The sequence below is a fragment of the Ovis canadensis genome, chromosome 25, assembly GCF_042477335.2.
Source record: "Ovis canadensis isolate MfBH-ARS-UI-01 breed Bighorn chromosome 25, ARS-UI_OviCan_v2, whole genome shotgun sequence".
In the NCBI taxonomy this organism is placed as follows: Eukaryota; Metazoa; Chordata; class Mammalia; order Artiodactyla; family Bovidae; genus Ovis; species Ovis canadensis.
In genome coordinates, this window is record NC_091269.1 from 24,786,768 (window position 1) to 24,811,663 (window position 24,896).

The 24,896-nt window shown below is 47.5% G+C and overlaps 1 protein-coding gene and 1 non-coding gene across 3 annotated transcripts in view; both read left to right on the forward strand.

Annotated features, from left to right (window-relative positions):
* SLC35F3 (solute carrier family 35 member F3) overlaps positions 1-24,896 on the forward strand; it is a 408,781-nt gene that overhangs the window by 279,439 nt on the left and 104,446 nt on the right. For both annotated transcript variants that reach the window (XM_069572528.1, XM_069572529.1), the window contains one exon: positions 21,451-21,775. In XM_069572528.1, the coding sequence (XP_069428629.1) occupies positions 21,451-21,775 (325 nt within the window). The remainder of the gene's footprint in view (positions 1-21,450; positions 21,776-24,896) is intronic.
* On the forward strand, positions 5,038-5,109 carry TRNAG-UCC (transfer RNA glycine (anticodon UCC)). Its single transcript has one exon. It is a non-coding gene; the product is annotated as a tRNA-Gly (tRNA).

A 24,896-nucleotide genomic window follows, 5' to 3' on the forward strand; every position in this document is an offset into this window, starting at 1 on the left:
CGTGTTAGTCGCTCCATCGTGTCCTACTCTTTGCGACCCAATGGCCTGTAGCCCGCCACACTCCTCTGTCCATAGGATTCTCCAGGCAAGAATACTGGAGTGGGTAGCCATTCACCATTGCATATTCAAGCCTTCCTGAGGATCTTGCCCAAAGGTATAAGCAAGTAGGGGAGGGGAAGAGTTGGATAGTTGTGTCCCTTGGGGAAGCTGGAAGTGTCTTCTCGTTCATGGGGTCTTCATGGGAAGTGGCTCTGTCTTCACTGATTAAGTCAAATCGGTCAACCCTGCTCTCTAGTTGTGGGGTACCTCCCCCAGGCAGCCCCCAGCCCACCTTGGGCAGGACACCTCCCAGGGGGCACTCGGAACCAGGCTGGGCATGAATGGTGAGGCCTCCAGAGCTGGGCACTGTGACCTCACAGGTACTGCAGAGGGCAAGGGTGACTTGCCAGGCACAGGCCCCCCTCCAGCCAGGCCTAGGGTTGGCCTCCAAGGAGTGAAAATGGGGATTCCCTCCCCCAAGTCCCTTAGGGCTACGACCAGGTGAGCCTTGAGCCTACTCTTCACATGGATGACCTAGCAGAGCCCAGGTTTGGTTTCTTAATTAACATTTGCACATAAATGTCTGTGGATAATGGGAAGTGTATTAAACTAAGAATCAGACAGCTCAGGGGATTAGACTCCCCCCCTTGCAGTGTATAAATCATAAACACTGAGCCTCGGTTTCCTCAGTTGTAGAACAGAACTAACAATCTACCTCAGGGGACTTTGGCAAATGAATGCAGTCAGGTCAGTAGGTAGGTAGGTGACAATACCTGGCACATGCCTGGCACACAGTAGGTGCTTAATAAATGTCTGGCAATCCTCCGGTCACAGACTGTCTCACACCTTTGGTGAACCTTCTTGCTGCTCTCAAAAAGAGTACCTGTGTGGGGCATCTAGATGTTTTTGGAAGTATCTGGAAGCATCTGAAGAGTTCCAGTGATACCAGAAGACCTCCAGTTGCCTTTTTGTATAGGATACCTGTGTGAGTATCAGAAAAAGTCTGCAGGGCAGAGCTAATTAAACCTGCCCTGGGTGTGCTAGACTTTCATGTAGCTCTTTCTGTCTGTCTGCTTTTCTTCCCTTGGTATTTGTGTTCAGTTTGGTTTGGGGTCTATTTTTTGAAACCATTTGCATCTGTGTGCTTGTTTTGGAAGTGTTGAATCATTTTGTTTTGCCTTGGATGCACAAGATAAGGTGGTCCCCCTACTGTGGCTGTCTCTGTGTGGATGGCAGACAGGCTCCAGCGATGGAAGGCAGCTAGCAAAGAATATTTATTAGCTTGTGTGGTATGTCTTCTAAGGGGAGGCAAGAAAGCCCCAGCATGTGGTACATATAAAACCAAAATAGAAAATACAACTCTTGGTGGAACTCAAGCACAGGATGGTGGACAAGATGACTTCATTTACTCAACAAATACCTCCTCTGAGCCTGCTCTGTGTCCCTGGAAGTGAGAATAGGAGCAATGAGACTTCATTCTTTGAAGGAAGTTTCAGCTGAGTGGGAAAGAGACCCATAGAAATGAATAGGCAATCCAGTGCAAGGTAGTAAATTCTGGTTCAGAACTGAGGACAGAGAATTGCAGGGACACTGATAACTGGATAATCTGAGGAGGGGAAGGGGAAAGATCCTGAGGAGGAGGAAGAGGCCTTCCTGAGGAGGAGGAGGAGGAGATGGGGAGGCCTTCCTGAGGAGGAAGAGGAGGACTTCCTGAAGAGGAGAAGGGGGAGGAGGAGGAGGAGGCTTTCCTGAGGAGGGGGAGGAGGAGGCCTTCCTGAGGAGGAAGAAGAGGCCTTCCTGAGGAGGAGAAGGGGGAGAAGGAGGGGGAGGAGGGGGAGGAGGGGGAGGAGGCCTTCCTAAAGAGGAGGAAGAGGCCTTCCTGAGGAGGAGGAGGGGGAGGCCTTCCTGAGGAGGAAGAGGAGGCCTTCCTGAGGAGAAAGAAAAGAAGGAGAGGGAGGCCTTCCTGAGGAGGAAGAGGAGGCCTTCCTGAGGAGGAGGCCTTCCTAAGGAGGAGGAGGGGGAGGAGGAAGCCTTCCTGGGAAAGAAGATGAGGAGAAGGAGGTCTGCCTGAGGAGGAGGAGGAGGCCTTCCTGAGGGGGAGATTTTTCTGTGGAGGAAGTCTTCTGAGGTAGAGTCCTTGCTATTGAAGTGAGAAACCCTGTCAGGCAGGGAGGGAGGGGAGGCTGGTCCAGGCAGAGGGAAGGGTAAGTGCACAGGTCCTGCCAGAAAGCATGAGAAGGGGACTGCGCCTGGGCTCTGGCCTGGGTCCGGGAGAGGTTGCGTCTTGAAAAGGGGCTTCCAGCCCGGCTGATGGCATCTGTCCTGTCTGACGGCACACTTTGTTTTTTTTTCATCTTCCTTTCCTGGCGTTCCCCCTGGACTCAGACACTGAATATTGATCAGTAACGCATCTTTACTTGGATTGTCTGTATTCACAACCAACTAATTCATGTTCAATAAAATTGCATTCAGTAGGAATTAATGGCTGAGAACAGGACAATAAATTCCCCCAGGAGGCCGCCATGGCCCGTGGACTCTACGTGGACTGGGTTTGGGGCCCACCTCTCCTGCTGAAGCAAGTGACTTTGGCTTGATGATTAAAGCTCTCTGGGAATCAGTTCTTTCAAATGGAAATGAGGGTGATGATCTGTCTCTAATAATAATGAGAGTAACAGTTTCCTGCTAATGAGTGTTATCGATAGGTTGCAGGCACTTTGCTGGGGGAGGTGGCTACATAATCTCTTTGCCTTCTAAAAGAAGCAAGCATTATTACTGCAGTTTACAGTTGAGGAAACTGAGGCATCTGGGATTCACTCATAGAAGCTATGCAATGAGAAATCAAGGGTACTGTCAATTCCCTGGTAGTCCAGTGCTTTAAGAATCTGTGAATCCGCAGAAGGCCTGGATTCAATCCCTGGTCAGGGAACTAAAATCCTGTAAACTGCAGCATGGTCAATAAAAAGTTTTAGATAAAATTCTATTAGAAAGAAAAGGAAGAAGCAAGGGTGCCAGGCTACACAGGCATAGTTGCCTGGCACTTTGTGCGTGCTCAGTACCTATCTGCTCCCATCACAGTGTGGCTTGGGGGTCTGGACCACTGCTATGGCTCACAGGGCCCACTGCTGTTGCTGTCACGGCTGCCTCTGCTTCAGGGCGGCCAGCCTGTCTCAGCCTCCCCCAGCCTCGATCTGGCTCCTTTGTTTATTCATTTATGACTTTGTTAGGTGTTTGTTGCGGGCGGGGCTTCTTGCTGTGGTGTGTTGCCCCGAGGCCTGTGGGATCCTAGTTCTCCAACCAGGGATCGAACCCATGTCTCCTGCCTTGGAAGGTGGATTCTTAACCTCTAGACCACGAGGGAAGTCCCTCTGTTTTTTGTTTTTTAAAAGATGGTTTGACTTATTTTACTTTTTGGCTGTGCTGAGTCTTTGTTGATTCTAAGGGTTTTTCCTTCTTGCGATATCCGGGCTTCTTGTTGCAGTGATTTCTCTGGTTGTGGAGCCCAGGCTTCAGGGCATGTGGCTTAAGTGGTTGTGTCTCCTGGGTTCTGGAGCCCAGTCTTCATAGTTGTGGTGCACGGGCCTTGTTACTCCGTGGCATGTCTGATCTTACCAGATCAGGGATCGAACCTGCATTGGCAAGCTGATTTTTTATCACTGAGTCACCAGGGAAGCCACCTGCTTTGCCTTTTTTAAAGGAATAAGACTGTTATTCGGGGACATGCAGCCCTGAGGGTCAACCTTAGAAACCTCTTGTCTTGAGAAGTATACTGCCAAAGGGTTCCCGTGCCCAAAATGTTTCCTAGGTTGCATCGCTCTAGGCCTAAAACCTCAAGGACAAAAGTCACTCCTGAATTGATCCAGTGTGTTACCTAATATGTGCAAGAGAAGGAACCAGATATTACTGGAGATGCTAAGAGGAGCTAGTTATAATCCTTGACCCAAACAGGTGAGAAATGTCGCAAAGAAAGATTGCATGTTGGAAGGTAACTTTTCTCTTTGGTCGTGCCCCCTGCACGTGAGATCTTAGTCCCTCCACTGGGGATGGAACCTGGGCCCTCTACATTGGAAGTACAGTCTTAACCGCTGGACTGCCGGGGAAATCCCTGAAGCTCGCGTTTGGCGGGGACACAGATGGCTGCTCTTGTTCACTCTTACCCTTGCTTTGTCAAAATGATGTAATCTAACAGGACACTGTTTCCTGCTGAGCCTGGATGTGGTCTCAGAACCTTTCTCATCACTGAACTCCAGGTGATGGCTATGTTTCCTTTCACACTGGTCTTCTGGGAGCATGATCGCAGCATCGTGGTAGAGGCCACGCCCCTGCCCTCTGCTGTCCTCGTGTGCTGTGCGTAGTTGCTCAGTTATGTCCAGCTCTTTGCGGCCCCCATGGACTGTAGCCTGCCAGGCTCCTCTGTCCATGGGGATTCTCCAGGCAAGAATACTGGACTGGGTTGCCATGCCCTCCTCCAGGGAATCTTCCCAACCCAGGGATCAAACCCAGGTCTCCTGCACTGTAGGTGAATTATTTACTATATGAGCCGCTAGTGAAACCCTGGTGTCATAGGTGAAAGGCAAGAACATGGGGTTCCAGGCAGAGGCGGCCCTATGGACCAAGATGCAGAGTTAGGAGAGGGTAGCATTTGGCAGAGACCTGTGGGAGTCTGGTGGGGACAGAGCTTACGTAGAAGTCAGAGGAAGAAGGTCCAAGGTCAAGGCTGGCCCCAGGCAAACTTGGAGGGCCTCTCGAATTCTGGGCCTGGGAGAGTAGACGGAAACTAGTAGGAAGAGGGAGGTGTGGAAGAGAAGGGAGACTGAGTCTGGGATACATGGCTATGATGTTCAGAATGAACCATGAAGGTGATTTCACCAATCACAGTAAATATTTATAAAGGAATTAGACTAGAATCAAAAACAGTCAAGTATATCACAGGCTGAGCTGAAGTAGGAGGGCAGAGAGGGAGTCATCCAAGAGGACTCTAAAGATGAAGATGCTTTAAATTCCCTGGCAGTCCAGTGGTTAGGACTCTGCACTTCCACTTCAGAGGCACAGGTTCAATTCCTGGTCAGGGAACTACGATCCTGAAAGTTGAGTGACATGGCTCCCCCTAAAAAAATTAAATAAAAACAAATAAAGATTAAGATGTCATTGGCAGTCACAGCTAGGGAGACAGGGGACGCGTCAAATTTAGATGAGACAAGAGTGAGGCCTTGGCAGCGCCTTTGAGTGCAGGTGTTTGCGCGTAGGAGGCAAGGACCTGGGAGAAAGAGGTGGTGACGGCCCAGTGACAAGTCAGGTGGGAGGTGGCATTGTGGGGACGGACGGGCTGGCCCAGAAGCCTGCTGGTCGCAGACACTGTGGAGATGGAAGAGGCAGAACCCAGATCAAAGGGCATCGTGGAAATCCCAGGAAGAAAACCAAGAATGAGAAATCGTGCTGCAGTATCAAATAGGGCCAAAGGAAGCAGGTTTGGTTTTGTCTTTTGACCTCACTGTTCAGTTTGTGGAACTAGAACCCTCATCCTTGACAGTGAGAACACAGAGTCCTAACCTCTGGACCCCAGGACAGTTTTATAGAAACAATTTTGCTGGTCCACAAACCAGATTGCAAGGGGTGAGTGTTTGGCAAAGAAGAAAAGCAGAGGCCAGTAAAGGTGCTGGTCAGTAAGAGAGGGGAGGGGAGTTAGGTTCTCTTTAGGGGAAAGGGGAGAGACTTGGGGAGATCGGGTCAAAGTGTTAGTCATTCACTTGTGTCCGACTCTTTGCAATGCCATGGACTGATGATAGCCCGCCAGGCTCCTTTGTCCATGAAATTCTCAAGGCAAGAATACTGGAGTGGGTAGCCATTCCCTTCTGCAGGGCATCTTCCCAGGCCAGGGATCGAACCTGCATCTCCTGGTTGGCAAGCAGATTTGTTATCACTGAGTCACCTGGGAAGCCCTAGGGAGAGCTGATGTTTCTGTAAATCGGAGGAAGGAGTTTAGTGCCGGGGCAGGTCTGGAGTTGCCCCAGGAGAGTGTGATTAAGGCAGCAAAGACTGGAGGCAGAGGGGCTTGGGAGGACAGACCAGGCCAGAGAAGGGATGGTTAGCCTGGCAAGAAGGGAAGAGATGAGATCAAAGATCTCAGAAATGTCGGCTGCTGGGGAGGGAAGCCGAGGATCTGAGCTGATGACTTGGATCTTCTCTGTAATGTACGAAGTGGCACCATCTGCCAGAAATGATGGATGGAGATGAAGGCTCGCAGAGGTGAGAAAGAGTTCGGAGGAGCTGTGTGGGAGAGCCCAGGAGAGATATAACTCTTAAAAGCCTTTTTGGCAAGTGATCTATTCTCACTGGTTAAGACACCGTGTCACTGAAGGGGAGTGTGGAGGAAGAACGCCCTGTGGGCACAGGATGCTGGCATTTCATGTCCTGCTTCCCTACTAGCTAATTCTCACCTCCTGGAACCTGGGCTTCTCTTTTCTGAAAAGAAAGGGGATTAAAGTCGAGCTTCCTTGGCTGCTTCAGCAGAAAGAGTCTATGAGTCTAGCAAGTAGCTTACTCATTAGCAGGGACTGGTTTATCTAATGAAATCTCTTTACTATCAGAGAGCAAGACTGAGGGAACAAGACCCAGGGCAAGTCAGAAATTTGATGTGTGTGTGTGTGTGTGCACATGTATATAAGTGTGGATGTGTGTGTGTGTGTGTGCGTGTGTCTTCATGCATGCTCAGTCCTGTCTGACTGTTTTGTGACCCCATGGACTGTAGCCCGCCAAGCTCCTCTGTCATGGATTCTCCAGGCGAGAAGACTGGTGTGGGTTGTCATTTCCTCCTCCAGGGGATCTTCCTGACCCAGGGATCGAACCCGAGTCACCTGTGCCTCCTGAACTGGCATGTGGATTCTTTACAACTGCACCACCTGGGAAGCCCCACATGTGTGTGTATATGTGTGCTTGTGTGTGTGTGTGTTCTTGTGTGTGTGTGCGTGCTTGTATTTATGTATATGTGTGTACATGTGCGTGTGTGTTTTTCAGGGGTGGGATTTGGCATCTGGGCAGGAAGAAGAAGAAAAGTTAAATGAGTACTTAGATTCTATGAATCTTCAGCAGCAGCAAAGCAATGGACTCCAGACAATAGCCCCCCGTGATGGGGGTACAGAAAGAGGTCTAGAAAGACCCCAAAGAGGAGTGTGCAAATTTCCAGCTTTGCCTGGAGCTGGCCTGGGTGTTTCCACAACAAAGCCTCTCTGCCTGGGATGTGCTCAGCCTATCACCCTGAGCCCAGGCAGAGGGGTGGAGCGAAGCCAAGGAGGACTTTTGATACCTTAAGCTGACCGCACTTGGGTCCTTGAGCAAGCACCCTCAGTCCTGCCTTAGAGATGGACGTTATATGACTCTGCTGAGAACCAGATATTCTAGAAGACAGTGCTCTTTGTGCATCAAGATGAGTTGTGTAACCACCTAGGCCACCAGTTAAAATATCGCCCTGTCTCCCTGCGCCCCGTTGGAGGGGGAGACTCCATGTGCCCCTTCTTTCCTGGGGGGCTGCGCTACACACAGTCTGCCTTCCTGTAACCCCCGTCTCCCTGTGAGGCACGACAGCCTGACTCCCACCACACAGACTTGGGAGAAGAGGAGTGTGTACATAAGTTGGTATTTGTGTGTGGGTCCCAGCAGTGCAGGAGTATCCCCTGATCTTTCTGGGGTGAGTGCCTGCTGTGCTGTGAACAGAAGCATGATGTGCCTGGGCAGGCAGTGGAACTCTGGAGGCTAACAGGCCACGACTGGCAGGTGCGGGGATTAAAACTGATCCCTTCGAGCCCAGGTGTCTTCAGACCACGGATCCAAACAGGCCCTTGCTCCCCTCCCAAGGTGGCCTCTTCCCTCCCCCAAGGCGCTATGGCATTATCTCAAGCTTACCCGTATCCACTCACCTTGTCAGAAGTCATGTTTGCTTTGAGCTGTGAACATTCCAGAATTATTTTAATTCCACTGCAAGAGGCAGTGTGGTTTGGATATTGGGAGTTATTTGGGGACCTCTAAGGATATGAGGAGTGGGACAGAAAAGCCAGTCTGTTCTCAGAGGTGGTGATGATGGCCGGGGAGCAGGCCAGATTTGGGGCTGATTCAGACCAGCACTGCAGCCAGGTGGAACTTCCAGTGAAGTTCCTTCTGCCAACTGGCTCCACCTCCTTTTAAAAAGCAGCCTTCCTTCACCTCCCAATTCTGTATCCACACCGGGGAAATAATTTTGTTTTTTAAAAACAACTTTGCAGATGCCATGTTGTCATCCATCTCTGCATGTTAATCTCCAGGAATTACAGTAAGTTCAGTTCAGTTGCTCAGTCGTGTCCGACTCTTTGCCACCCCATGAATCGCAGCACGCCAGGCCTCCCTGTCCATCACCAACTCCCGGAGTTTACTCAGACTCACATCCATCGAGTCAGTGATGCCATCCAGCCATCTCATCCTCTGTCGTCCCCTTCTCCTCCTGCCCCCAATCCCTCCAAGCATCAGAGTCTTTTCCAATGAGTCAACTCTTCGCATGAGGTGGCCAAAGTACTGGAGTTTCAGCTTCAGCATCATTCCTTCCAAAGAAATCCCAGGGCTGATCTCCTTCAGAATGGACTGGTTGGATCTCCTTGCAGTCCAAGGGACTCTCAAGAGTCTTCTCTGACACCACAGTTCAAAAGCATCAATTCTTCGGCGCTTAGCTTTCTTCACAGTCCAACTCTAGCATCCATACATGACCACTGGAAAAACCATAGCCTTGACTAGACGGACCTTAGTCGGCAAAGTAATGTCTCTGCTTTTGAATATGCTGTCTAGGTTGGTCATAACTTTCCTTCCAAGGAGTAAGCGTCTTTTAATTTCATGGCTGCAGTCACCATCTGAAGTGATTTTGGAGCCCCCAGAAATAAAGTCTGACACTGTTTCCACTGTTTCCCCATTTATTTGCCATGAAGTGATGGGACCAGATGCCATGATCTTCGTTTTCTGAATGTTGAGCTTTAAGCCAACTTTTTCACTCTCTCACTTTCATCAAGAGGCTTTTTAGTTCCTCTTCACTTTCTGCCATAAGACTGGTGTCATCTGCATATCTGAGGTTATTGAGATTTCTCCTGGCAATTTTGATTCCAGCTTGTGCTTCTCCAGCCCAGCATTTCTCATGATGTACTGTGCATGTAAGTTAAATAAGCAGGGTGACAATATACAGCCTTGATGTACTCCTTTTCCTGTTTGGAACCAGTCTGTTGTGCCATGTCCAGTTCTAACTGTTGCTTCCTGACCTGCATACAGATTTCTCAAGGGCAGGTCAGGTGGTCTGGTATTCCCATCTCTTTCAGAATTTTCCACAGTTTATTGTGATCCACACAATCAAAGGCTTTGGCATAGTCAATAAAGCAGAAATGGATGTTTTTCTGGAACTCTCTAGCTTTTTCCATGATCCAGTGGATGTTGGCAATTTGATCTCTGGTTCCTCTGCCTTTTCTAAAACCAGCTTGAACATCTGGAAGTTCACGGTTCATGTATTGCTGAAGCCTGGCTTGGAGAATTTTGAGCATTACTTTACTAGCATGTGAGATGAGTGCAACTGTGTGGTAGTTTGAGCATTCTTTGGCATTGCCTCTCTTTGGGATTGGAATGAAAACTGCCCTTTTCCAGTCCTGTGGCCACTGATAAGTTTTCCAAATTTGCTGGCATATTGAGTGCAGCACTTTCACAGCATCATCTTTCAGGATTTGAAATAGCTCAACTGGAATTCCATCACCTCCACTAGCTTTGTTCATAGTGATGCTTTCTAAGGCCCACTAGACATTGAATTACAGCAAAGGCTTAAGCAATTCAGAGAAGTACCTGGTATTTCTAATGTAGTCATCCATGACAGTTATTTCTTTCTTTTTTTAAAAAAATAAATCTTGTATTTTAGAATTGTTGTTGTTTAGTCGCTAAGTCATGTCTGACTCTTTTGCGACCCCATGGACTATAGCCTGCCAGGCTCCTGTCTCCAGGGATTTTTCAGGCAAGAACACTGAAGTGGGTTTCCATTTCCTTCTCCAGGAGACCTTCCCAACCCAGGGATCAAACACATGTCTCCTGCATTGCAGGTGGATTTTTTACCACTGAGCCACCAGGGATGCCCTATTTTAGAATAGTTTAGATTTACAGAAAAGTTGCAGAGATAGTACAGAGAGTTCTTAAATACTTCACATCCAATTTCTTCTATTATTAACATCTTCTATTGGTATGGCACATTTATCACAATTAATGAGCTAACATTGGTGTGTTATTATTAACTAAAATTCATTTTTATTCAGATTTCTTTGGTTTTTACCTCCCATCTTTTTCTGTTCTAGGATGCTGTCTAGCATGCCATATCACATGCCTCCTCAGTCTTCTCTTGGTTACGATGTGGCGGCATTTCTTCTAAGAGGTTATCACGATAAATACTCATCCACAGCTTGTCACCACTTCCTGCAAAGGGACAGCTCTCGGTCTATGCCTCACACCTTCACAAACACAGTGCACTCCCTGCTGTAACACGCTCAGGCCCGTCTGCTCAGGCTGCCATGACAAAGTGCCACTGCCTGGATGACTTAATAGACTATTTTCTCACTGTTCTGCAGGCTGGAAGTCCAAGACCAGTTTCAGTTTTAGTTCAGTCACTCAGTCGTGTCTGACTCTTTGCAACCCCATGGACCACAGCACACCAGGCCTCCCTGTCCATCACCAACTCCCAGAGTCTACCCAAACCCATGTCCATTGAGTCGGTGATGCCATCCAACCATCTCATCCTCTGTCGTCCCCTTCTCCTCCCACTTTCAATCTTTCCCAGCATCAGGGTCTTTTCTAATGAGTCGATTTTTGCATCAGCTGGCCAAAGTATTGGAGTTTCAGCTTCAACATCAGTCCTTCCAGTGAACACCCAGGACTGATCTCCTTTAGGATGGACTGGTTAGATCTCCTTGCAGTCCATGGGACTCTCAAGAGTCTTCTCCAACACCACAGTTCAAAAGCATCGATTCTTTGGCGCTCAGCTTTCTTCACAGTCCAACTCTCACATCCATACATGACCACTGGAAAAACCGTAGCCTTGACTAGACAGAACTTTGTTGGCAAAGTAATGTCTCTGCTTTTCAATATGCTGTCTAGTTTGGAGAAGGAAATGGCAACCCACTCCAGTGTTCTTGCCTGGAGAATCCCAGAGACGGGGGACCCTAGGGGGCTGTCATCTCTGGGGTTGCACAGAGTCGGACATGACTGAAGTGACTTAGCAGGTTGGTCATAAGTTTCCTTCCAAGGAGTAAGCGTCTTTTGATTTCATGGCTGCAATCACCGAGATCAAGTTGTAGGCCAAGTTGGCTTCTGGTGGAGGAGCTCTTCCTGGCTTATAGACAGCCACTTCTTTGCTGAGTCCTCATGCAGCTCCTCTCTATATGCACAGGAAGAGCTCCCTGCTGTCTCTCTTCCCATAATGCCACCAACCCTATCAGATCAGGGCCCCACCCTTATGACCTTAGAGGCTTCAACTGCAAATGCAGCCGTTGGAGGTTACAGTCTTAATGTATAAATTGAAGGAGGACATAGACATTCAGCTCACAAAAGTCTTCATTTCATATTGGTGAACCCCAACCCAGAGTTCCATACACACTCAGGATGCTCCGAATTTAAAAATAGAGTCTGTCCTTTTGAAAACTTAAAGCCCCTCTTTAGTCATAGGCAGATGTGACCAGGGTGGTCAGCACTGATCACTTCCAAAGGGAAGAATAAGGAGGCTGTCCATTCCTCTGGATGCTTTGGGGCCAGATGGATGCTTGGAACTGCATTCAGCCCCTCACTACTCTGTGACCTTGGGAGACTAACTGTGAGGCCCTCAGCTGTCCCACAAAGGAAAAAAATATTTTGCCAACATTAAGGCAAGTTTTGGAAAAAGCTGTGTAATCTCCTGGCAGAGCGCATATACACTTGTGTTTAACTGTCACTTGGGGAATTCCCTGGGGGTCCAGTGGTTAGGACTTCATGTTTTCACTGCCAAGGACCTGGGTTCAATTCCCTGGTTGGGGAACTAAGATCCTGCAAGCAGTGCAATTGCACGACCACACAGTCTGAAATAAATTAAAAAAAAAAAAAAAACTCATCACCTGCCCTTTGCTTCCCCGTGCCCTCTTCTTCTCCCTTACTCAGGGTCAGCTTTAATTATCTGTGGAGTCCATCTTTCCTGGGGCCCTTTGCCAGACAGGAGTGTGACTGATCCTTCATCATGCATGAATAATGGGAATATTTTCTGACCCAAAGGCCAGGAATACAAACAGAAGTTTGACAAGTGCAGGATATGTGACATCAGGATTGCTTTGGGGACACCCAGGGCCTGGGGTGGCTTTCCACATGTGGCAGCCTTTTCTTCCCTTCCCGCGAAACCATGTCTTAAAAGAAACAGTCACACGTAAATTCACTGAGCAAGTATTTAATGAGCAGATGAAGTAAACAAAACCTGAACTGCATTTTTGGGAGATGAATTACACTTGCAAATGGCCATAAACAAAAGCTTTCTTCCAAGCTCCTGATTTTATAAAAGCGGTTTCGTTGGGTGACCAGGCCCTGAAAGGATATATGCGTCAGTGATCAGCAAATGGGGAAATCGCTCATCAAGCCCTATTCCCAGGGCAATCCAGAAAAAGAAAAGGGTGGGGGCTCTGTTCCCAGAGCAGCCATCAGTTGTGTCTTGTGTGGGTCAGTTGGAGACATTGACCCATCTACGACGTGGATACTGTAAACCCCAACACTTGGACAGACAAGCTCCCCTAGGAAAGGGTGTGTGTCTGCCTTTTGCCTCACAGCTAGCTAGCAGCAGCTAAGTCGCTTCAGTCGTGTCTGACTCTGTGCGACCCCATAGACGGCAGCCCACCAGGCTCCCCCGTCCCTTGGATTCTCTAGGCAAGATCACTGGAGTGTGTTGCCATTTCCTTCTCCAATGCATGAAAGTGAAAAGTGAAAGTGAAGTCGCTCAGTCTCGTCCAACCCTTAGCAACCCCATGGACTGCAGCCTACCAGGCTCCTCCGTCCACGGGAGTTTCCAGGCAAGAGTACTGGAATGGGTTGCCATTGCCTTCTCCTTATGCCTTACAGTACGTGTCAATAAATTGGCTAAAACTTGAGTCCATCTAACAGAAACAAAAACATATCTGTACAAAGACTTAAAGTAAGTCCCCAACATACAAACAAGTTCTGTTCTGAGAGCGTGTTCTTAAGTCTGATTTTTTCCTAAGTTCAACAAAGTAAGCCCAGGTACCCAACTAACATAATCTGCTATATTATACTGTACTGCAATAGGCTTACAATACTTTTCACACAAACAATACATAAAAACAAACAAAACATTTTAACTTTACAGCACAGTACCCTGAAGAGCACGGTAGTACAGTATAACAGCTGGCATACAGGGTCTGGCATCAAGTGAACAGGCAAGAGTTACTGCCTGGAGGAGGGGGTGGAGATGGGAGACGGTGGAGCTGAAGGATCATCAGCAGTAGGAGACGGGGGGCAAGCTGCAGTGTTCTCACTCCTGACATTGATGGAACACACTTTCACATCTTTGAAAGTTTACAACTTGCAGGTTCATCGTAGGGGACTTACTGTATATATGAGTGTTCATAGCAGTGTAATTCACAGTAGCCAAAGAACTGGAAACTGTACCCTTGTCCATCAACTGATAACTGGATAAGCAAAATTTAGACTAGCCATATGCCCTACTATCCAGCTGCAAAAAGAATGAACTCCTGCCGCATGCCAGGAGTGCCATGGAGGAACCTCAGATACATTATGCTGAGTGAAAAGGTGCAAAAGCTGACAAATTTATATGAAAAAACCAGAGTAGGCAAATCTGTAGTGATAGAAGATTTGTGGTTGCCTGGGATGGGGGCAGGGGCCTGGGGAGTGACTTCAGAGCACACACGAGGACCCATTTTGAGATGGTGGAAGTATTCTAAGACTGGATGGGGTGATAGATTCACGATTCTGTAGATTTACTAAGAATTGTGAATTGCACTTCTGAAACAAGTGAATTTTGCAGTTAGGACAATTAGTCCTCAAAAAAAAGCTTTGAAAAATTAACCATGTAGGTCTTACTGATGGAGGTGTCATGGGCGGTCTCTTCTCCTGTTCTCTTCAGGATGATAACCCCTCCACTTCCAGGAGGCTGGGACCAGGCCAGCCTGTGGGTTATCCTTGAGTCCAGCTCTGAGTCCCTTATCCCTAAGACAGTGACTCTTGCACTTTCTAAGTGCAGAACTTCCTGGCTACTTCTTCAGAGAAACAGTCAACAAGCATCTGCTTTTTCTAGGGGACCTCAGAAAAGAAATATTTGTGTTCTGCCTCTCTCTTTTTGGCTGTGCTGGGTCTTTGTTACAGCGCGTGGACATTTCTCTAGTTGTAGAACACGGCCTCTAGAGCCCGCGGGCTCAGTAGTTGTCAAGCAGAAGGCCAATGGGATCTTAGTTCCCCGACCAGGGATTGAACCCACATCCCCTACATTGGAAGGTGGATTCTTAACCACTGCACCACTAGAGAAGTCACCGTTTGTGTTCTCTCAGAGGCTTGGAGGAGCCATTTTATGGGAATTTGAGCTCGACAGTGAGTGATTTTCCAATTGTTCTTGCTTTCTTGTTGGAGAAATGACTTTCACTAACTAAACCCAAAAAGGCCCTCAATTCATAATTTTCTCAGCAAAAGACAATAGACACCTCATGGGACAGAGGACTTGCCTGGGTCCCAGAATGAGTTAGCCACTGAACCAGACCTCCAAGAGTTTCCTTCTGCTAGGTAGGAACACAGCCTCTAGGCACTGCTTGAGTGAAGAGTGCAAATTTTTCTAGATCCCTTTTAAGAGAGAAGTATCAGATGTGATTTTGCAGGTAGGACTAATGTATGGTTCCAGCAAATTGCATGACATGGAACACTGGCTCAAACAGTAAAGAGTCCACCTGCAATGCAGGAGACCTGGGTTCAGTCCGTGAGTTGAGAAGATCCCCTGGAGAAGGGACTGGCAACCCACTCTGTTAATTGATTATAATATATAATATTATAATAATTATTGGCTTCCCAGGTGATGTTAGTGGTAAAGAACCTACCTATCAGTGCAGGAGACTGAAGAGACATGGGTTCGACCCCTGGGTCAGGGAGACCCCTGGAGGAGGGCATTGCAACCCACTCCAGGATTCTTACTTAGAGAATCCCATGGACAGAGGGGCCTGAAAGGCTACGGTCTGTAGCATCACAAAGAGGCAGACACAACTGAAGCAACTTAGCATGGATGAACACAGCTCAGGATGGAAGTTTACACACAGGTATGGTTATATCTTAGCGTGCCGTGGAATATGCATTGTGTGTAGGAGAACACTCTTCCTACACACACAGGTACTTTTCTCCAAAATGCTCAGTGGAAGCAGCTCCAGGGACGGTAATTGGGAAACGCCCACCTGTCCCCCAGCTGTTTGGAGTGAATCAAGTGGTGTACACAGGACGTGTAGAGACAACACAGCCAAAGGGTGATGCATGATGCCACAAAGACCACATCTGTCAGTACAACCATGCGGTCAGAATATATCATCTCCTTTGCACTGAGCCCAGAACCCTTGGCTCAAGTGCAAGGTTAGGATGGCCAACTCAAGATCATAAACAGAGGGCTTGTTAGTGGGAAGGGGGTCTTGGCGAGTGAGGATGACATAAAGAGTATTTTAGTTGTGTCGTCACAGTCAGAGGAGCTGAGATGGGACGCAGCATGAGGCTCAATCAGCCCTGATTTCTTTGTGACACTCTGCAGTGCCTCTTTCAGGGGTGATAAGGAGTGACCACAAATGCTTGGTTACTTGTGTTGCTGTGACCACGAAGGCGCTGGTACTGAGGAGTCGCTTGTAATTTAGGAGGGGAGAGAAAATAAACCAGAATTTCTTGCACAGGCGTATACAAGAGGATTTTGAAAGGGGCAACTGGCCCCCTCGGTGTCATTCTTCCTTTCTGAAATCTGGCATCAGTTGGACAGCTGCTGAAAATGACCTTGAGAACGGTAGCATGAGATGGGACGTGTTTGCTGCCTTTCAGATATGGGAGCATAAACACATCTGCTGACCAAATTCATTATGTCATTCTATTTTTATTCTTTAATTTTATCTGTTTGTTATGGACACTGGGGCATGTATAATGTATGTTTACTTCCTAGAAAAAGCAAGTTCCAAAATCTGAATTTGCTAACGTCTCTTCTGCTAGCCTGGCAACTTCTCCTGCTGTGTATCTGGCCAGAGCAAGACTGGGCATTGCAGTGGCGCAAGGCAGTGGGGGGTTTCAGAGCTCACCGTCTTCCTCACCACTCTTGGGGCAGACCAGGTCCTGATCCTGGTCTTCGCTTCTCTTGTCCTTCATCCTGTCTATCCTGCAATACCCAAGCCAAGCTTCTGCCTCCTCTGATCTTGCTGGGATCACGGCCACACTGGTGTCACTGTCTTCAGAGTTTGCCTCGCAGTCAAAATTTCTCCATCCGTGATTGTTCTGTAGTTCTTTCATAGATCTCTTTTGTCACTCCCAGATAGACTGTAAGTTCCTGAAGAGCAGGATGCAGCCACGTTTTATATTTATTTATTCACCGCCAAAGTTCTTGGCACAGGGCAGACGCTTCGTCGTAACTTCCTAGCAGATTGAAATGCTCCTAGGATGTTGCAGTATATGCAGCCCTGTGAGATTTAGAAACACGTGCTCTTATGCATCCGGTTAGATGACTGCTGGCCAAAAATACAGTAGAACCCCAGTTTTGTTGTGTGTGAATGTGTGTGTGTTGTGCAAAAAATACAAATTTTGCTGGGGAAAATGCGGCAAAATGTCCAGTGATATCTCTAGGTACTAAGATTCGAATATGCAGTGCACTGTTTTTGTTTATACTATGAAATACTTTTGTAATGATTCTGTAAAGAATATTTTTAGTTTACAGGAGGTAGGTCTAGTGTAAAAAAAGTATTAGGAATGAGTGAGGTAATGAAATTGGTGAGTGATTTATCACTATATGAGACTCTAGGCCATGAAATGGAAAGTTTGCAATGTATTGGATTTGAATCCCTCTCATTCTTTATGGTCTATTCCAGTGTTTCCAAAAGTGTGTTCTAGGGGACCCCAGTCCTACCACAGGTATTATGTTGAAATAATATGGGAAGCATTCTGCAGCTGCCTTTTGGAAATCCACTACGTCTATTAGTCATGTAGCAAAAGAATCTGCTTCCCAAACTTCTGATCCTGGGATCCTTCTTTCTGATAATACTGTACCTGTTAATTGCATTATACTTAGGGAAACATAGTTCTATCTTATTGTTTAATAATAGAGTGCAGAATGTATTTATTTTGCTTGTGTATTATCAATATGCCCTGGTCAAATGAGCCAAGAGGTTAAAAAGTTGGATATAATTTCTTTAATCCAAATATATAAAGACATTTAAATAGTCCAGTCTTTTAAAAGAGAGATTTAATTTTACACTTTTTATGAGCTCAATTTGTTTTGTTTGTTTGGCTGTTTGTTGTTTTTTTCCCCCTTGCAGCATGTGGGATCTTTCCCATCCAGGGATTGAACCTGCATCTTGTCCATTGGAAGGCAGAATCTTACCCACTGGACCACCAGGAAGTCCTAACAGTACAATATGACATGATTTGGTGATTTTTCCCTCATTGTAACACTGCATAGCATCAGTCATCGCTTCATTCTTGAAGTTTTCAAACTTAATTGGCAAAACTGGATGAACATGTTAGGAGCCTGAATGTTTTTGCAGCCTCCTCTAGGTTCTATTCTTAAATGGCCAGTTAATACTGTGAAACTGCATTTCCTTTCTATGTGGACATTTTTCCTTTCATCTCCATAATTATCTTCTTGGTATGAGTTTCTGATAGTTGATGCTGGTGGTCAAGGTATCTCCCAGCCCTAACACTGCTTGAACACTCAGCAGTCACGGGTTGCAGAGGCTCACCCCAAATGTCAGGGAGTTAGTGTATACGCTGAAACCTGTGTGCTTCTGTCTGAAAATGGAAGTTGTAAGGATTCACTGTGAACAAAGACACGATGACCTAGCGGAAGGGTATTAGGCAGAAGGAGAGGGATCTTCCTTGCTTTTGCGCCCTCTGCTTCTCCCCTCTCTGCAGCCCATGCCAGAAACACACAACTTGTTGGAAGCTCAGAGATGGTCAAGCATGTGGTTTTCCAAGTGCTTTCTGACTCAGATATATGCACACATGAAAAGGAAGAGGAGGAGGGGGAATAAATATTAATAAAGCAGGCACAGAAGCACAATATGTTTACTAGATGGTGTCAAGGATTTGGGGTCAGTAAAGGACATTGTCTCTCCTTGGCCAGCCACAAAGGGTTTGGATTACCCTTGGCTAAAAGCGATACAACCCAGGACTTCCGTGGCAATCCAGTGATTGGACTCTGTGCTTTCACTGCTGAGGACCTGGATTCGATCTCTCGTCAGGAAATTAAGATCCCACAGGCTGCGTGGTGTGGCAAAAAACACAAAAGAGAGATACAGCCAGACTTAGCAATTAATGCTAGGATTAGCTAACACCTATATAATAGATCAGGAAGATCCCCAGGAGAAGGAAATGGCAGCCCACTCCAGTATTCTTGCCTGGGAAATCCCATGGATGGAGGAGCCTGGCAGGCTACAGTCCATGGGGGTCACAAAGAGTCAGACATGATTTAGCAACTAAATAATAACAACATATAATAGGCTACCTTGAATCAGGATTTTGCCTCATAGAATTATTATATTTCTGGGACTTTCCCTTGGTCCAGTGGCTAAGACATCACACTCCCAATTCAGGGACCTGGGTTCAATCCTTGCTGCTGCAACTAGAGATCTCACATGCTATGTTGAAAGCTACCAAGATCTTGAGTGCCACAACTAGGATCTGGCATGGCCAAATAAGTAAGTAAATATTTTAAAAAGAATTATTATATTTCAGACAGTATAATATATAAAACTTGGTTTCATAGTATTCAGTTCAGTTCAGTTCAGTAGCTCAGTCGTGTCCGACTCTTTGCGACCCCATGAATCGCAGCACGCCAGGCCTCCCTGTCCATCACCAACTCCTGGAGTTCACTCAGACTCATGTCCATTGAGTCAGTGACGCCATCCAGCCATCTCATCCTCTGTAGTCCCCTTCTCCTCCTGCCCCCAATCCCTCCCAGCATCAGAGTCTTTTCCAATGAGTCAACTCTTCGCATGAGGTGGCCAAAGTACTGGAGTTTCAGCTTTAGCAACATTCCTTCCAAAGAAATCCCAGGGCTGATCTCCTTTAGGATGGACTGGTTGGATCTCCTTGCAGTCCAAGGGACTCTCAAGAGTCTTCTCCAACACCACAGTTCAAAAGCATCAATTCTTTGGTGCTCAGCCTTCTTCACAGTCCAACTCTCACATCCATACATGACCACAGGAAAAACCATAGCCTTGACTAGACGGACCTTAGTCGGCAAAGTAATGTCTCTGCTTTTGAATATGCTGTCTAGGTTGGTCATAACTTTCCTTCCAAGGAGTAAGCGTCTTTTAATTTCATGGCTGCAATCACCATCTGCAGTGATTTTGGAGCCCCCAAAAATAAAGTCTGACATTGCTTCCACTGTTTCCCCATCTATTTCCCATGAAGTGATGGGACCAGATGCCATGATCTTCGTTTTCTGAATGTTGAGCCTTAAGCCAACTTTTTCACTCTCCACTTTCACTTTCATCAGGAGGCTTGTTAGTTCCTCTTCACTTTCTGCCATAAGGGTGGTGTCATCTGTGTATCTGAGGTTATTGATATTTCTCCCGGCAATCTTGATTCCAGCTTGTGTTTCTTCCAGTCCAGCGTTTCTCATGATGTACTCTGCATAGAAGTTAAATAAGCAGGGTGACATAGTATTAGAGCTATTGAAATTGCAATTAAGTTTAAACAGCTTCCATAGAGTACCATTTGACCCCAACATACTTCGTACCCATCTCCTGTACCACTGCAGGGTCTGCCGTCTTTCAGCTGAGTGCCTGGCTGATCATATAAAAGGCAAGTAGGCCATCTCTTGGAAATTCGCCCCCACCCATGGTCACACCTTACACAAGTTACAGTTCTGTCTAAATTTCCAGCTGACTGACTTGCACACAATCATGAATGGAAACCAAACAGTGGAAGAGAATGCCTTTTCCATTTTCTCATGGTCTGTGGGAACAGTGCTGCTGCATAGCCACGCTCTGAGCTGCAGCCTGGCTTCCAGAAGTCACACGGTCCTCCAGCCGATCATCAGAGGGCTTTTAGAGCACCAGCTGCCAGAGGCTGTGGTTTTTAAGTAACACTTCACAGTGGGACTGACGGCCATCAGCTAGGAGTCAGTAAGAGCAAATAGAGGAGTAAGAGGGTTGTTGTTCAGTGTCTCCTGCTGTATCTCTTTGCGACCCCATGGACTGCAGCATGCCAGGCTTCCCTGTCCTTCACCATCTCCCAGAGTTTGCTCAAACTCATGTCCATTGAGTCAGTGATGCCATCCAACCATCTCATCCTCTTTCGCCCCCTTCTCCTCTTGCCCTCAGTCTTCCCTAGCATCAGGGTCTTTTCCAATGAGTGACAGATACCTATTTCTTTTTTTTTAGCCACACCCCACAGTCATGTGGGATCTTAGTTCTTGACCAGGGATCAAAGCCACATCCCCTACATTGGAAGGGCAGCGTCTTAGCCACTGGATCACCAGGGAGGTTCCAGGACAATCTGTTTTTGCTCTCCATGCATGCTTTGTTCTTGGCATCCACGCCCTTAAGTGCCAGGCAAGGAGGAGCTTCTGTCACTGTAACAGGAGCTTCTAGAGGTCAAGGCCTATGACCTTCTCAGGAGGGAATCCCTAGTCCCTAGCACTGCCCACCGCAGGAGTTGCACATCAATCCCTGTGAGCTGAAATACTAGTGAAATATTTGGAAAAATATTTCAGCCACTCTGGGTTCTGGAGAAATGTTTCCACTTCTCCAGGCATGCACAGAGATCACCTGCTGAAATACACATTCTGATGCCAGGGTTCCTGAGATTCCGCATTGCCAGCAAGCTGGGGATGGTGCTGATGCTGCCAGCCCACTCCTGAACCATCTTTTGGGGTTCAAGCTTCTAGAGGATTCTAGAGGAGGAGTAGGACACGACTTGGCGATCAAACAATAGCAATTCTAGAGGACCAGAAAACCAGAGGCGATGTCTTCAAGTTTTGTTTCAGGAAGCTGTCTCCAGGCCCCCATTCCCCCCACCCGCCCCCCAACCCTCCTCCCCAGGGTGGCGATGACAATGGCGGTGGGGGAGTCACTTGCCCTCTTGGCATCCCTCCCACCCCAACCCCGTTCGGCCTGGCCGCATGAAGGTGTGGAGGCCCCAGTTAACCTCTCCCTTCTCTGCCACCAGGGGAGGAGCGCCCCCGGGACTCCCCGGGCCCGGCGGAGGCCCAGGCGCCGGCGGGGACCGAGGCCGGTGGGAGATCGAGCCGCCGCTGCTGGAGATGCTCCCGCGCGCAGCTCAAGAAGATCTTCTGGGGTGTGGCGGTGGTGCTGTGCGTGTGTGCCTCCTGGGCTGGCGCCACGCAGCTCGCCAAGCTGACCTTCAGGAAGTTCGATGCTCCCTTCACCCTGACGTGGTTTGCCACCAACTGGAACTTTTTATTCTTCCCCTTGTACTACGCGGGGCACATCTGCAAGTCAGCGGAGAAGCAGTCAGTGAAGCAGAGATACAGGTAGGCACCTCCCCTGGGATGCTGGCTCAGCAGGGGGCTGCTCTCCGGACGCTGATGCTGCTGGGTGGGTGATGAGATGGGCCAGCAGACACCGTAGGGAGAAGTCACCGAGTCACTCGTTGTCTTAGAGAGGTTCCAGGACCGGAATTCATTCCTTTCAGAAGTGGTGAACACCCTTCCTCCGCCTCTAGCTCTTCACCCCAGGAATTCCTTTCTAGTAGGCGGGAGAAGGCAGCAGCTTCCAGAGATGGGCTGTGCTAAGTCCCCAGAAAGGGTAGAAACGGGAAAACTGTATGGCTCTGTCATCCTCCTCAGACTGGGCTGAGGATAGGCCCATGGAGCCAGGTGAGCTGGCTCCTCCCTGTAACTTAGCTTCTCGACCCGTGGGTGCGCATGGCAAACACTTGATTGCTCATTTCCTCTCCGCACAAGACATTTCCTCTTTTGATTACGTGGTTGGAGGCGGGTGTCTGAATATCTGGCAGTGTTGCCATCAAAGTCAAAGCATTGTCTGAACTTTGTTGACTGTATTACACATGCATATTTTCTCATTGAAATGACCTCCCTTTAAAAGAGGCCAGAAGTCCAGATGCCAGCCCTCTGCCACAATGTATAGCAGGGTGCCCCAAACTCCTCCAGAGTCAGATGCTTAGTGTTGGCCCTGGGTTATCAACTATGCCCATCCCTAGTTCTCATGGTCACCCAAAGCTGGGGTCTTCTGTGACTATGTCAAGGACCTTACTATTGGCCCAAATCAGATCTACTCAGGAAAAAAAACAAAAAACAAAACAAGAAAGAATATTGGTCAAGGTGACCAGGTGGGCCTGGGGAATTTCTCTTTCATCAGCCTCAGAGGTGGAAAAAAATCTGGAAGTTGAGGGTTGTTCACTCCTTCACCACTGCCTTCTTTCCACCCCACCCCCTTACTTCCACGCCACCAAACCCCCTGTACAGTCACCTTGTCCCATTTACCATCTGGTTCAAACTTCAGCCCCGGTCTGAAAAAGTTGCAAGGTAGCCAAAAAACATCATTGAATTCAAGGCGTAAAGAGGTTTTAGGAATGAAGGTTACATGCTGATCAGAATTTTTTTCTGAGATTCTACCATTTTGTCAATGTCAAATTCAACTTGGAGGTGTGAGGCGCCAAAGTTTTTGAATGTTCAGAGATAATTTGGACTGGCTCCTTTAAAAGGCCAAGTGGTAAGTCAGAGCACTCGTTCTAGAGGAAGGAGCACTGGTGAGCTTTCAGTGACCAGCATCCCTTAGTGGAAAGGACTGGGAGCGAGTTCCGGAGACAGGCACGTGGCAGCCTGGAGCCCAGAACCGGAGCCCAGGCCTGGGGCATTGTCAGTGTTGACTGAAATCAGTGGCTTCATGGCCCAGCCAGAAATCACTCGAGAGGCACTTAATGTACCTCTTCTGAACAGCAGCTAAAAGCAGACTGAAACAGATTGGTTTAGAAACTTTAACAGAGCCCCAGATTGTCCCAAAGTCAAGAGAGAAATAATGGCCTGCTTTTAGGCGCAGAGAAAAGCAAATATTCAGTAAATAATGCATTAATAGTAAAGTCGCCCTGAGTGTATTCAGTTTGTAATTAGGAGTTTGCCTTTTCTAAACAGAGTAGGATAGTATGCTGCTGCCTCTCGCAAAATGGGTGTATGTGCCCTTTCTTCATGGAGAATTGCTGGAGGGAAGATGAAATGGTCTTTCTCTGCTTTGTTCAAACATGTGGACTCAAAGAGGGCTTCCCTGAGAGGCAACACCAGCTACTGCTCTAAGCACGTGTCTTTAACATGACGCTCACCGTGGGACAAGACTGGCATCACTGGCCATTTAGTGCAGGCCCAGCACCATTAATTAACTGTGCTGAAAACAACACAGGAGGAACCAGGCTCAGTTGGTTAAAAGGTCTACGGGGAAAAAAAAAATGCAAGATCATTGAAGCAGATTAAACATAGAAAGATGTCACACCTTGATTTCAGCTTATGGTCTGCCTGTTAAAAATATTTGGGAAAAATCAGGAGAGAATCATAGTGATGATTATGTCAGCTGAAAAACAGTGGAGGGCAAGGGGCAAAACCATAACTTGATTAGAGAAGCCAGGTAAAATCTTGCCCAATCTTGCCCAATTTCTGTGCTAAAGCTGAGCACTTAAAAAAAAAAAAAATCTTTCTGGTTATAAATTGTGTTCTGCTTGTGTCTAAACAGAGCTGCTGATTTTACCAGTCGATGATTGGGCATGCCAGTTAATCTAGGCACCACTGGAGGAGTGAAAGAATATTCTTTCTCAGAAAAGGGAGAGGAAAATGTTAACACCACAGACTTTACCTAGAAACTCATGACTACGTCACATCTCAAACTGGGAGTTCTTTTTTTATTGGCTGTTTTTTTAAAATTATTAACATTTAGTTGATGTACAATATTATATAAGTTTTAGGTGTGCAGGCTAGTAATTCACAGTTTTTAGAGGCTATACTCCATTTATAGTTAATATAAAATATTGGCTGTTTCCCCACATTATACTGTATATCCATGTAGTTTGTTTTATACTTAATAGTGAGGCCAAATCAGGCCTCCATACCCCAACACCAAATTAAATCTCAGAGGCAGAGTTTTGGGTGAAGTAGAAAAAAATAGCTTTATTGCTTTGCCAGGTGAAGAGGACCACAGCAGACTAATGCCCTCGGAACTGTGTGTCCTGACCTGGAGGGCGGGGTGAGGAGTTTCATCTTAATGGTTCAGAGAGGATGTGATCAGCTCACGGACATTCTTCTGATGGGTTGGTGGTGAGGAAAGTGGGAGTCAGCTTCATCAGCCTCTGTTGTTCCAATGGGTCTGGGGTCTACCTGCTTGTGGGCGGCACGCAGTTAACTTCTCCCACCTGGTGGGGGTTTCAGTATCTGCAGAATGGCTCAATCTTATTTTTCTGTGCCTCCCTGGAGGGGAACCAGGACCCTGCCCCAAGGCTGCACTCTTGTTTCTTGCCTGTTCCTTCCTCATCTCCAAATCCCCTCCCTTCCCTGATTAGCATCTATTTGAACCTGCTCTTTGGAACTCAGGGAAGGTCATGGAGGCTGAATGAAGCCTGTTTCCTGGAATCAAAAACTGGGGGTGTTGACT